Genomic DNA, 13,225 nt, shown 5'->3' on the forward strand with positions numbered 1-13,225 from the left:
GTGCGTGTTTGGAGGCGCGGAAGGTGAGGTTTGGTAATTGGTGGTTGTTGGTCTTGGTCGTGAAGAGCAATTCAACTTTCCTTCGAGTCGCCCCGTCATGTGCAACCACGCTTGTCCTTGTTAGATAGCGTCTTGGCGTCAACCCACTTCCCCGGGGACCTCCACCTTCCCTTGCCGCTCCGCAGTCCGTCAATCCATCGACAACGCGCAGCCAACCGCCACCACCATGACCCCGCTCCTCCTCCGTCCGACGCTCCTCCTCTCGCGGCTCCCCCGCGCCGCCCTGCTCGTGCGTGGTGTCCAAACCACCTCTCCCACAATCACCAAGCCGAACGTCGCCGGCACCCCCAACGCCTCGGCCACCAATGCGGTCCCCACCGACTCCCCGGCCATGGACGGCCCGCACCCCAAGGACCTTGCCGAGTCCGTCGAGGCCGGCGAAGCCGCGCGCCACACGCAGGCTCCCAACCGCGCCACTACCTGGTCCCGCTCGCAGCGCTCTAGGGCTATGGCTATGGTCGGCCCGCGCTTCGAGCAGACGAATATTGCGCAGCAGCCCGCACCTTGGGCCGCTATCGACCTGATCCATCAGCAACCGGTGAGGTGGTCCGAGAGCAGGGTAGTTGCTTGCGATGGCGGTGAGTGATCTCTTCGGGCCCGGCGGGGAAGGCACGAGTACTGACGGGTGCATCAAGGTGGTGGCCCTTCGGGACACCCCAGGGTGTTCATCAATGTCGATAAGCCCGAGGTCACACCGTGTGGGTACTGTGGCCTGCCGTTTGCGCATGTCAAAAATCGGAAACACCTTGAACAACACGGTGCGAGCTACCCGTTGGAATAGGGACGGGCGGCGCGGGGTGAGGGCTTGTATAAAGGGCTGTATTAGAATTGAGATCGGTGACTCTCGTTTCTGTGATCCATCCGGAGCTCGTCCTTGCCCCTCCCCCTGGGGAGAGATTCGTGATGATAATATCCCGCGTGTTGGCTTTGCGGCCAAACCTTGCGGGCATCCCCTGATACTTTACACGTGAACGGCTTTTATGTGGCATTTAATATTAATGTAGACCGCTGTGGGCCACCCAGGTTACAACATATGGCTACGAGTACTCAACGCCCAGAAGTAAAAAGCACACCCAAACTCCATCGCGAACTCTAGAGCGCGAAAACCAAAAAAAAAACCGAAAACCGCTTGCTATACAATGATCAGAAGAAACAGTAGGATGCACAGAACAAGTATCAGCAAGCCAATACACCAATTACTTGCCGTATCTGTCATCCATTAGAATCCGTACCCAGCCCAACGAGCAGACACAGAACTCACCTTCATTCTTCCGTATAAACTTATTCAGATCCTTCAGGCCCTTCCCCAGCTTTCCTTGAACCCTGTCCACATCCGTATCGAGGGCACTAATCATCTCCGCCTGTTCCTCCAGCTCGCGGCCCATGACATGCGCCTGCTCCCTGAGATTCCCCACGGTCCTGTAGACGCCATCGAGCTGCAAGTCCTGCTCGCGCATGATCTGCACCTGCTGCTCCTGTTCATAAGCGCTGAGCGGGTCTGCGGCGTAATGATCATCGTCGTCGTCATCGTCGCCGACGAAGCCTCCATACTGCGGATGAACGGGCCCGGCCATCTCCTCCTTCATATCCTCGACCTCGCCGGCCGCCTCCTCGACGAACCGCCGGCGCGCCGCAACGTCCGCCACATCGAGCCCGTACTGGTACGGGTCCTTTTCGACGGCCTTGACGGCCGCGGTCAGGTCCGCAAGGTCGTCAGAGAGCGTCGCGAGGTGGTCGCTGAGCTCCTGGCGCGCCGAGGCGAGGTCCGCCCGGTTGGGCGACGACGGCAGAGAGCGTAGCCGTAGGAAGTTCGTGAATGACGTGCGGGTCTGCTGTAGGAGCGATTGGACTTCGCTGTAGCGCGTTAGCTGCCGTCACTGCGCGCCGCCGGGAGCAGGGGACGCACGACTGGAATTGGTGGTACGGGTCCGTGTCGGTCGTGGAGGACATCATTTTCGCGGCGGGTATCTCGCTTTCCTTTTTCTGCGTCTTCCTGTGCGGTTCCGTCGTTGTGGTGCCGGGAGAGAGCCAGGTATCTGTAGGGTTACGTATTGGCCAATAGGTGAAACGAGCTGCTGAGAGCTCGATGCGGTGCGAACTAGAGCAGCAGCAGAGCCGCCTCACCTGAACCTATGATACATCGTCCCATCTTTCTTGGCGTGCACAACGTCATTTGAGAATGTTTGGTGGTGGAACAGACCAAACACACATCGAAGCATATCATTCTTTACACACCTTTCCTCGTCCAGGTCGACCTCTCGCCCCGCTTCGTTCGAAGCACCTGTTCTAGCAGCGGAGCAACTACACACAGAGACAGACAGGCATGGCGGATTCGGTCCCCGCACCCCGCGGAAGAGCAAGTGTCTCACCGCACGACGATCGCGACCACCAGCACCACGGAAACGGCAGTGCGCGCCAACCGAGCGACGACAACTACGATTCCGAAGAATACGATCGGGACGACGACGTGGACGACGGCGAGGGCGAGAGCGATGACTACTACTCCATCCTCAATGTTCCGCGAGATGTAAGATTCCGGACCCCACGGGAAAGGGAATGGGGTGATTGCAGTCGGTAACTAACGGTCCGTAGGCTTCTCCGAACCAGATCCGCACCGCGTATCACTCGCTATCGCGCCGTTTCCACCCGGACAAGCAACCGCCGGATATGCGCGACCGAGCCACGACGCACTTCAACCGCATCCTGATCGCCTACGAGACCCTGATGAACCCCCACAAGCGTATAATATACGACCAGTTCGGTGTCGAGGGGCTCAAGGAGCGGGCGTGGCAGCTGGGTGTCAGGCCGATGAGTCCCGAGCAGTTCAAATTCTGGCTGGAGGAGAATATGCGGAAGCAGAAGGCTGAGCAGCTGGAGGAGCTGGTGGCTTCTCACGGGAAGGTGGAGGCCACGGTTGATGTCTCTGGCCTGTGGTTCTCGCAGGTCATGCTGCATCAGCAGAAGGATGGGAGGTATACTGCTGAGGAACTGCAGCCACCGGTTGGTGCGATTACGCGGTACGTGGTTAAACATTCCTTCAACATCCCGTTGGAGGAGTTTGCTAGAATCTTGGAGGCACCGCTTCCAACTTCGGTCAAGGGGTTGTGGGAAGGTGTGGAGAGACCTCGGCCAGCGAAACATGAGACAGCACCCAGGCCGAAGCCGATGCTGACGTTCGATTGCGCGCTGGATGGGGCACCGCCGCGGAAAGGAAGGAAAGCGAGCCCAAATCATCTACCGCAGTCCGTGTTTGCGTCGACATCGTTTACTGCGACTCTGATGCACATGTTCCCCAACCTCCCACCCGACGCCCCTCGATCCGTAGCTTCCCTGCTTGCTGGCAATCAATTTGCTATCTCAGCGAGAGTTCTTCCGTCACCTGTGGTTACCGCTCAGGTTTCCCGCGCGTTCGGCCAGAATGCTCTCACCACATCGGCCACCTTTATTGGAATCCCACGCTGGGAGAAGGCTCCGATCGTAGAAACCAATTTCACGAGACGACTGGCGGTTCGTCACAGTGTCTTCGTGGGCGTCAACACTGGCGGAACCACGTGGCTCGCCAACTTCAGCGAGCTCTTCAGCCTACCGCGCTTCGGCTCTGTACGTAGTGGGTATGCGTCGCTGGGGTACACCTTCCACCCCATCTCCTCCGCTCTGGAAGAGGCAAGCGAAAACGCCGAAAGCGGCACATCCAAGATGCCCTCCTCGCGCGCTAGCCGCTCAAAGCGAACAGAAACCTACACGGCATCCGTAACCGCTGGTCTGCTTGCCGCCGGAATCCAAGCCAAGCTGTCCTGGGGTCGTACCTTCTTCGTGGGCACTCCCGTAACCTCTGCGATTACCCCCGGCAAACCGCGCTCTCCCGTCGGGATCCGTCTCGGCCTCGAGACCACCCTGCACGTCACCGGCGCAGCCCAATACACTGTTAAGGCCTCGCGCAGGTTCTTCGAGAACACCACCTGCGGCGTCGCCGCAACCATGGGCGGTTCCTCGGGCAAAGGCGGCGTGATAATCAGTCTCTCCTGGTCCCGCCTCGGCCAGCGCTTCTCCCTCCCCGTCATCCTCGCGCCGATCCCGGACAACAAATTCATGATCTACGCCACGGCGCTTCCCTTCGCCGCCTACGTCGCGACCGAGCTCTTCTGGCTGCGCCCCCGCGAGCGAAAGCTGCGTGCCAAAGAAGTCGCCCGTCTCCGCAAAGCCCTGCATTACAAAACCCGCCGCCGCAAGCGTGCCGCCGAAGAAGCCGCAGAAATCATGGCGCCCTCCGTGAAACGCAAGATGGACGCCGAGCGGGAAACCGGCGGGCTGGTCATCGTCAACGCCACATACGGCGACGAAGCGACACGAGCAGACGTCACCATCGCGCTCGCGGCACTGGTTGAGGGCGGACAACTCGTTCTGCCCAGGGGCGTCGATAAGTCACGCATCATTGGATTCTATGACCCCGCCCCCGGCGCGGAGAAGGTCCTCGATGTTACGTACCTCTGGCATGGTGTCACGCATTGTGTCACTGTTAGGGGCGCCCAGGGGTTGACCGCGCCGTTGAGGTCGCATCAGGTTAAGGGGAATTAGCCGGGGATTGTAACGATACTCTACTTTATTTTACTTTACTTTACTTTGCGGCGTGTTGACTGACTAGATCCGGTTTTGTTGCTGGTGTTGGGCTGGGCTTATATGCGGCTTTCTCGCGCTCTCTCTCTTCTCTTGTCTTGTCTTGTCTGGCCTTATTTACATGGATGGATGGATCGGGAGAGTCTGTACTTTTACGTTACGTTACTGAGGATGGGTACCTACCTGATGTACCTAAATACTTGACTGTTGGGGCGAGATGTTGGAACAGTTATGGTCAGTTTACACTCACTCATACGATCTCGTTCGCTTGAACTTTGAAATGTACGAGGGCAAAAGTCCAGTCATGCTGCTTGCGGACTAAATAGGACTGCGCGGGTAGAAACGGAGGAACGGGACCGAAAAACGAAAACATCTGACAGGGACTGAATATAAAAGCCTATGTATGCGCTCTGTATCGTCCCCGTCCCGAATCAAAGCCTTCTGCTGTGCCCCAGGCAGCATACGGTAGGTATTCCATCCGCCCCACGGTCTTTAGAGCATATCATAGGGCCTCTCTCCGCCCATAAGCGGTTCCGGCGCGTATAGTAGTTTTGGCGGAGCGCCCTCACTCACTCGCACGCACTTTCATAGGGCTGCGCTCAGACCTGCCAGCGCTAACCAGTTTCGTTAGATACGTTAGCACTCTGGCGGGTTGTCATTACCTGTCACTCGCTGCCCCAAAACAACGGCGCGATATTCCAAGTTCCAAGTTCCAACTAACGTGATAATCAATGGCCGGGGTTTGTGGGCCAAACGGACTGATGGCATGCTTGGAATACCTACCCCCAACATCTACCCCACCAATTATACTCGTACCGGATCCCGTTGACCTAAACTGTAGTCCGGGGTCCCGCCGTTCCGGACAGACTGGCGGGGAGAGATTGGTGGCATGCTACTCGGATTGGACTCTGGAGTTTGGGGCCGCTCTGCACAGCACAGTGATCGAGAAGGGCTGGCTGGAGTAACGACGTATGTACTAGTATTGACACTACTATAGACAACAATTGCTTTTTCCCTCGGTATCGCCGACATCTCATGATCTCGCATTTCCACACTGGCTGTGATGCCCTCCAACTGAAGTATGCATACTACAGTAGTTAGTAGCTAGAGTGAGTAATTGCATGGATAGACGACTGTCAAGTACATTTACCTACTGACACAGGCCGAAGATCTGGGGAAACCCAAACAAAAGCACATGGTGGTGGTCAGCGAGGCAAGCATACCGGTACCGATCTGGGATGTAGGTATTGTATCATGCTTCATGAATAGCCTCGCAATATCCGCCGTTTCTCTTTGACTCCCCCGTCGTCGTCGCCGCCGCGGTCAAGCATAGAGTGACGAGCAGTGATTCCGGAAGTGAAAGTCCGTTGAGAATGTTTCGGCCGTTTCGACCGTTTCAGATCCGTCGGCCTGTTGCCATCACGTCGGGCATAGGTATCGGTATCGGACCGGCCTTCTGCTCCGCCTCCCGAGGACCTGTGTATCCCAAACACACACACCCCAACCACCGACCACCGACCACCGACCACCGACCCGGCCTGGACCGTTTCGTTTCGTAATGTCGGCACATACATTCTTCAAGCGAGTACAGGGCCCAGGTTTGTAGCATTTGCTGGAGTGCATACATGCTACCTAGAGTATGTACGGTAGAGTTCGGTAGAGTAGAGTAGAGTATAAGCACTCGGCGCAGCAGCAGGTAGAGAGAGATCGATCGTCCCGCGGTATCATGAGCATCTTACTCTCACGGGGAAACACTCTCGCCAGACTTGGTTCACCCCAGGCCGTTTCTCCGCACCGCCAATCTTCTAGAGACTCTCGTCAGACTTGGTCTACCGTACCCCAGACTCGCCCTCCACACCGCCAATCTTTCGGAGACGAGTATTGTTGGCCCTTCTTTTTAGGCCCCCCCCACAAGATCATCAATTGACGCACTCACGCACGCACACACGCACCCGGCACTGGCACCTGTGTACCGAACCGTGCGGGGTGGTGATCACATGGAGTGAAGATCGTATCGCATCGTGAATTAGAGACCAGACAATTGCAAATCGTGCACTACTACTCTATGATATACCGGTATGTAAGTAGAGTAAGTAGAGTGGAGATCCATGCCCCCCCCCCCCCCCCCCCCCCGCCCCCATGCACTCACCCGCGCTGTTCTCCGGCCACCGTACGTATATAGTAGTCGTGGTTACAGCGTCACCACACCGCACAGCATGTGACGGACAAGACTTTTAACGGCCGACTCTCCTCCTTCTCCTTCTCTTCCTCTTCTTGATTATGCTCCTCCTCCTGTTCCGCAACGGTACATACGACATCCGTCTATGCGTGCGTGCGTTAATCCCGGTATCTATGCCATATGCCATATGTATGTAGGTAGCCCGCACATTAGCCACCGAAAGGGGCAGCTAGACCGGGCACGCCGAGGTGGAGAGTCTTCATCACAAGCTTTTGCGCGCTGCAATAGGTATCTGGCCTCTGGCGGAGGCTGCTAGTGGGCGTAGATGCCGAAAGAGTGAGAGTACCCCGCCCTTCGCTTGGGGGAAAGGGAAGGAAGGAGCCTGAGGCGAGTGTGTGGAGTGGAGATGCACAACTGATGTTGAGTGCGTCCGTCCGCGCGTGTCGCTTGGCCGTCCGCCCGCCTCGGCAAGAGCGGTGTCCGAGCGTCATATAGTAGGTATGGTTAGTGGCGAGTGGGAAAACGCCGACGAGGCAAGACAACGAGGTTGGGTCCATTCATGCGTTGATGGTTCTTGTTGTTCATCCGGTACCGGTATATCGCTCGCCCAGACAGACTGCTGAGCCTGTCTTTCGATAACCGTCGCTCTTTCCCTCCTTCCCTCCCGCGCTCCCTCCCTTCATTTTCGACTGCAATGCAACTGATTGGCGCAGCAAATGGTCCCCAATGAAATCCGAAACTGCCCACATGCCAACAATGTAGCTGGATATACGATGGAGCGGAAGTATTCGTACAAGCGTACAAGCGCAACAACTCGGAGGGTTGGCTTACCGTTCTGTCAGCATCGTATCGTAACGTATCGTATCGAACATCGTATGTAGGAATGATAACCCCCCAGCGCTCCCACCATGCACGCCACATTTCCATGTTGCACCTGCAGGTTCAAGCGGGAATTCGACCTGTCCCATTGATCCCTCCCTCCTCCCTTTTTTTCCTTCCTTTTCTTCAGGGAAGGGCGCGCAGGAAATTCGGAGACTCCCGAGTACGCTGTATTCGATTCATCCGTGTAACTCAACACACACACCCATCGCCCTCACCCTCCCCCTCCCCATTAACCCCCGGTCTCCATCCCTTCTCCCTGCCAGCCATACATATGGTTAATTGTTCTTCAACCTGTATTCTACTAGTACTACCCTTCTAGAGTATGATCCTCTATACTCTGTCATGTGAAGCCGAATTAGCTGTGTAGTACTATGCTGCGAGCACACTGGACAGATCGAAGTTTCGCCATCCGCCATCAAATCTCCAGGTTGAACGCACGCATCTCCCTCTGCGCCCTCTGCGCCCAACCACGTACAGTATCTACATACAGGAAGCATTCCGGCGGATCCGAATCCACGTCCACGTCCGAACCAGCTACCCCGGCAATAGCTGTTCCCAGCGTGATGATTGGACATCCGACCCAATAACTACTCTACATTTCTACCATACCCTAGGAATGTATGTAGTTGCTCTAGCTAGGTACTCTACTCTACGCTACTACCTGTCTACCTGCCAGGACGCCGCAACTTGCAAGAGACTACGGTAGAGTACCTATCATAGTTATGGGGGTTTAATTATTTTTGTCCTGTGCTTGCTTGCTTGCCTTTCCTTTCCAACCTCTCATAGGTAGTTAGCCGCGTTTGAGCTTGACGCAGGTCGCAGGTCGCCACCCTGCGAGCCGGCCCCGGGGGCGGGGGGGAGGGGCTTGCTCTGCTCTGTGTGAAGCATTCAGTCCGCTGCAAATGATGGATTGAAATAATTCCCTACATGGTAAGAAGTAGGTGTGTGGGGGGACCAGTATTGGGACGGGTATTGGGATGAGTATTGGGACGGGGAGGACAATGAGGAGGAGGATGGGCGGGGAGTAGGTAGTACCTAGGCGGGCGCTCGGAACTGCCCTACCAACTGATTTGGAGATCTAGAGTAAAAAACTGCGGGCATCCACATCTTTAACTAAAGCCTCGTGCCTGATTTACCCACGGAATTTGAAAGCCCCAGGGAAGGAAGCCGCCTACATACTTAGGTACATACCTGGATTCGCATATATACCCTTCCTCCCTATTCTGTCCCACAGGTTCGGACGATTCGGTGCCTTGCTGCCCCATTCAACTATAACTCCGGCTTCGTTCCCATCTCCCAATACCTCGCAACAGCAGCAGCAGCAACTACAGCAAGTATGTCGAAATTCAGCAAGCCTGACGATACGAAAATCGAAGATGCCGGTGTTGTCTACGGCCCCATCACGAAGCGACAAAAGGTCGGCCGACACTGCAAGCGGTTCTGGTGGGCATGGCTGGGGGGCTTCCTGCTATTCGTGCTGGTGATCGTTCTCATCATGTAAACAAACCCTCCCGTCTCTCTCCTCCATCCTCCGCACCGTAATCACTAACCCTCCCGCCACAGTATCTTCGCCGCCATTCCTGCCATCGCCCAAAAAAAAATCAACGACACCGAGTTGGAGCTACACTCCTTGAAGATCCTGAACCCGACCGCCGAGTCCTTCGAGCTGTCGATCAATGGGTCCATTACCGGAGCCACGGGCTCGGCCGCACACGCCCGCCTGGAGAAGATGGACGTCAAGCTCTTCCTTGAGGGCCAAGATCCGATCCAGCCGTTCCTGATCCTGCCCATGGACGAGATCCACGGCGGCGACGATGTTCCGGTGGTCAAGGACAGTGTGCCGGTCGAGATCACGGATGCGGGCGCGCTCGACGAGTTTGCCCTCCGCCTCATGGATAACGACCTGCTCCGCGTGGCGATGAGGGGCCGCACTACTATGTGGCTCGGAAAGATCCATACCGATATCGATTACAACGAGGTGGTCGAGATGAAGGGTTTGTTCAACTGCCGGTTGCGAAATACGATAAGCGGGCAGGCGGGCTGATTTGTGCGATGCAGCTCTCAACCAGCTCAAGGGAATGGTCATCACCAAGTACGCCCTTGTCGCCAACAACACCGCCTACAACGTGGAGGGTGAAGTGATGATCCCGAACCCGAGCGTCGTGACGATCGAGATGGTATATACATCCATCCCTCCCCCCCTCCCCCCCCCCTTCCCTCCCCGCTAACCCCCTTAGGGCGACGTCAACCTCAAAATCGGGCTCACCGGCGCGTCGATCGGCACGGGTGTGATCCCTAGTCTGATCCTACGTCCGGGCAACAACACGTACCGCTTCACGGTGCTGATCCCAGACCAGGCAAACATCTTGAAGATGGCCGGTGCAGCCATCGGCGGTGGCACACTCACCATCGGATCAAATGGCACCACCATCGACGGCGTTAAGATCCCGTGGCTAAGCAAGCCGCTCGAGAAATTGTCCACCGAGGTGCCGATTAATACTAAGTACTTCGAGGAGAACTGATGGATCACCACGGGACGGGGCCATAAGTGGCTTGTGTTATGTATATAGCGTTTGATGAAGCGGGAGAGGGAGCGATGCGTGCTGCTGCTGCTGTGGGAAGGGGAAGGGGGGCTAAGGGCTTGGGGCATGGGATGAGGGGGCATCGTAGGGGGGCGTAATGATGGTGTACTCTTATCTAGGTCTGGAGGCTATGTGTGCGTTTTGTCGGCATGTAGATGATACCAATTGTGTTTACTGTTCTGTTCCGTCTTGAATCGCAAATAGCGTTTTATGGGGATTACCGCGCGGTGAATGGAATGGTCAATATCAGATACATCGCTGGCTAAGGAGTTCGAAAAGGAGTTCGGACGTCGTAGGGCATCAATTCGCATGGGTGGGTGGGTATCATCATGGGGAATCACTCGGTACCTGTCCGGAGCGGTAATGAGGTGTCTTTGGACGAGTCAGGCGATAGTTAGGTGGGGTGATGGTCACCTAGAATGGCTCCATCAAAGTTCTCAATTTCAGCGCCAAAATCCCCTAGAGGAATCTCAGCGCGCATGGACAATCCGAGGAGTGATCGCTCATGACTACGAGTAGTTACCCGGTAGAAGAATTCCTCAAGCAGCATGACGTCCGCAGTACTTATTGTGTCTCACGCAAACCCTCCGCCATGCCCGCCGATTCCTCGGGCCTCTCGATACTTGGGCTCAAACCCCCGTCACCACCAGTACCGTCGTCAGCACCAGACGGCAGCAATGCCTCGCAACCCTCGCCTCCGCCGAGCACCAGCATCTTCGGGAGTCTCGGAGACAACCCTCTCTTTGCCGGGGTAACGAGCGCCCGCCCCTCCACCCGTCCTCGAAACCTCCCCCGTCTAAACGGCGCGTCTACGTAGGGACTAGCACTAGGCGCGATGACTGCGGCGTTCCAGCTAGTGCGGCGCACCAGCACGCGCGCGCTGCATCTCGCGCGCCGCCAGCTGCTCGTCACCGTCGAGATCCCGTCCACCGATCCGTCGTACGAGTGGTTCTTGCATTTTCTGGCAGAGAGCCAGCGGGCTTCGGCATCTGCAGGATCCTACGGGACGGGAGTGATTCCCGGCTACTCGCTCTCGGCGCTACTGTCGCGGTTCCGGCCGGCGCCGCGGGAGCTGGCGGTCGAGACGCGGACTACGAAGCTGGGCTCGGGAGCGGCTGCTGCCGATTTTGTTCTGGTACCTGGGCAGGGAAAGCATATCATCAATTACAACTCGACGCTGCTGCAGGTGGCGCGGACGCGGGATCCGCGGCGGTCCAATCCCAGCGGACTGCCGTTCGAGACGGTCGAGATCACGACGCTCAATTCGCGGCGCGGGGTGCTTTACGAGCTGCTGCGGGAGTCGCAGCAGCTTGCGCTGCACCGCGCGGAGGGGAAGACGACGGTGTACACGTCGCGCGGGATCAGCTGGGAGCGGTTTGGCAACCCGCAGAGGAAGCGCCCGCTGGAGAGCGTCATCCTCGCGCCGGGGGTGAAGGAGGGCGTGGTCAAGGACCTGGAGGACTTCCTGTCGTCGCCGGCGTGGTACCAAGACCGCGGGATACCGTACCGGCGCGGATACCTCCTCTACGGCCCGCCGGGCACGGGGAAGACCTCGTTCGTCAAGGCAGTTGCCGGTCACCTCGACTACAACATCTGCCTGATTAACCTGTCGGAGCGCGGCCTGACCGACGATAGGCTCAACTACCTCCTGTGCAACCTCCCCGAGCGCTCCGTCGCGCTGCTGGAGGACGTCGACGCCGCCTTCGCGAACAGAAAGCAGGTGGGCGAGGACGGGTACAGCGGCGCGAACGTGACGTTCTCGGGCCTGCTCAATGCCCTCGATGGCGCCGCCTCCGGCGAGGACAGGATTATCTTCTTGACTACTAACCACCAGGAGCGACTGGACGAGGCCCTCCTCCGCCCCGGACGTGTCGACCTCAAGGTCGAGATCGGTTGGGCTACCCCGGAGGTCGTCGATGGCATGTGGCAGCGCTTCTATGGCGCTGGTGCGTTCCCGCAGGCAGAGAAACTGCGGGTCCGCTTCCTCCAGATCCTGACGGATGGACAACTGTTCGAGCCTGGCCGTCACGGTGTTAGCACCGCGGAACTGCAGGGGCTGTTTTTGTTCTTTAAGAATGATCCTGAGGGCGTAGTGGGCGCCGCGGAGAATATGGTGCTGGCTAGAAAGGCGTAAATGGAGCTGTATGATGGCATGTCTGTATTCCCAAAGCTGGTGCTGGGATGTAAATACACTGTAAAGTAAGAGGTTAGAAGGGAAGCATCTGGAGTACAAAATCGGGGAGCGATAGTTAGTCCATGGGAAGTCGATCCACCGTTTGCTTATGTACCTGTCGAGTGATGTCCTGCGATTATACCCACGCAAAGACCATAACTATCAATGAACGTGCATCACCCGGAACCGTGCGTGTTCGCCAGTACCCAGAGATCGTGCTCCAACTGTAGTTCCCGGGCGGGGGGAGCTTCAATTTGAGGACCGTGCGGGGACGGGAAGCAGCTGGACGAGAAAGCTGATATGTGCCCTACATACCATGCCAGTGTTCATTGACAGGCCCCGATCAGTCAATTGCCAAGGTACTCTTCACCAGTGAAATGACAAAGCAGAGTTGTCATCCGAGGGAGGGAGGGTGTCTGTAAGACTGTAAGATTGTAAGACTATCACCCGCGAGCTGACGTGATGGCTGAAGTTTGACGATGGACGATGGCGGCCTCGAGGAGGAGGCCGCTAAGCTGCAGTGTGGCTGGTGTGAAGCGTATGCTCGCGTGGAATATCTTCACCACATATCTACATCACATGGTACTCACCTACTCTACATAGAGTACCTGTCCAAGACTGTGCTGTAAGACAAGGCATAGAGTGGAGTAAATATATGTAGTATCGGTACATACCGGCATAGATTGCATAACTTCATGCCCATTTAACCGCGCCGCGAGGCCCGCCTATGTAGAG

General features: G+C 57.0%; 5 protein-coding genes across 5 annotated transcripts; 4 read left to right on the forward strand and 1 right to left on the reverse strand.

Moving 5' to 3' along the window:
• The first annotated feature begins 161 nt into the window (after positions 1–161).
• Positions 162–900, forward strand: BZA05DRAFT_393538 (uncharacterized protein). Its single transcript, XM_051483231.1, has 2 exons — positions 162–638; positions 696–900. The coding sequence occupies exons 1-2, from the start codon at positions 227–229 to the stop codon at positions 839–841; spliced, it is 558 nt and encodes a 185-aa protein (XP_051340718.1). The 5' UTR covers positions 162–226; the 3' UTR covers positions 842–900.
• A 130-nt stretch (positions 901–1,030) lies between these two features.
• BZA05DRAFT_472848 (t-SNARE) lies at positions 1,031–2,154 on the reverse strand. Its single transcript, XM_051488030.1, has 3 exons — positions 1,967–2,154; positions 1,322–1,914; positions 1,031–1,269 (listed from the first exon to the last, which is right to left on the reverse strand). Exons 1-3 carry the CDS (start codon positions 2,011–2,013, stop codon positions 1,193–1,195), a joined length of 717 nt encoding a protein of 238 aa, XP_051340719.1. The 5' UTR covers positions 2,014–2,154; the 3' UTR covers positions 1,031–1,192.
• BZA05DRAFT_472849 (uncharacterized protein) lies at positions 2,155–4,993 on the forward strand. Its single transcript, XM_051488031.1, has 2 exons — positions 2,155–2,587; positions 2,653–4,993. Exons 1-2 carry the CDS (start codon positions 2,384–2,386, stop codon positions 4,633–4,635), a joined length of 2,187 nt encoding a protein of 728 aa, XP_051340720.1. The 5' UTR covers positions 2,155–2,383; the 3' UTR covers positions 4,636–4,993.
• Positions 4,994–9,071: 4,078 nt separating this feature from the next.
• BZA05DRAFT_424968 (uncharacterized protein) lies at positions 9,072–10,257 on the forward strand (the record flags this gene model as incomplete). Its single annotated transcript, XM_051485938.1, has 4 exons — positions 9,072–9,232; positions 9,299–9,729; positions 9,794–9,912; positions 9,973–10,257. The coding sequence occupies 4 exons, from the start codon at positions 9,072–9,074 to the stop codon at positions 10,255–10,257; spliced, it is 996 nt and encodes a 331-aa protein (XP_051340721.1).
• A 641-nt stretch (positions 10,258–10,898) lies between these two features.
• On the forward strand, positions 10,899–12,596 carry BZA05DRAFT_393553 (P-loop containing nucleoside triphosphate hydrolase protein). The gene is made up of 2 exons (XM_051483232.1): positions 10,899–11,068; positions 11,135–12,596. The coding sequence occupies exons 1-2, from the start codon at positions 10,910–10,912 to the stop codon at positions 12,449–12,451; spliced, it is 1,476 nt and encodes a 491-aa protein (XP_051340722.1). The 5' UTR covers positions 10,899–10,909; the 3' UTR covers positions 12,452–12,596.
• Positions 12,597–13,225: the final 629 nt, after the last annotated feature.

The sequence above is a fragment of the Tricharina praecox genome (assembly GCF_024521635.1).
Source record: "Tricharina praecox strain CBS 144465 chromosome Unknown BZA05scaffold_8, whole genome shotgun sequence".
Classification (NCBI taxonomy): domain Eukaryota; kingdom Fungi; phylum Ascomycota; class Pezizomycetes; order Pezizales; family Pyronemataceae; genus Tricharina; species Tricharina praecox.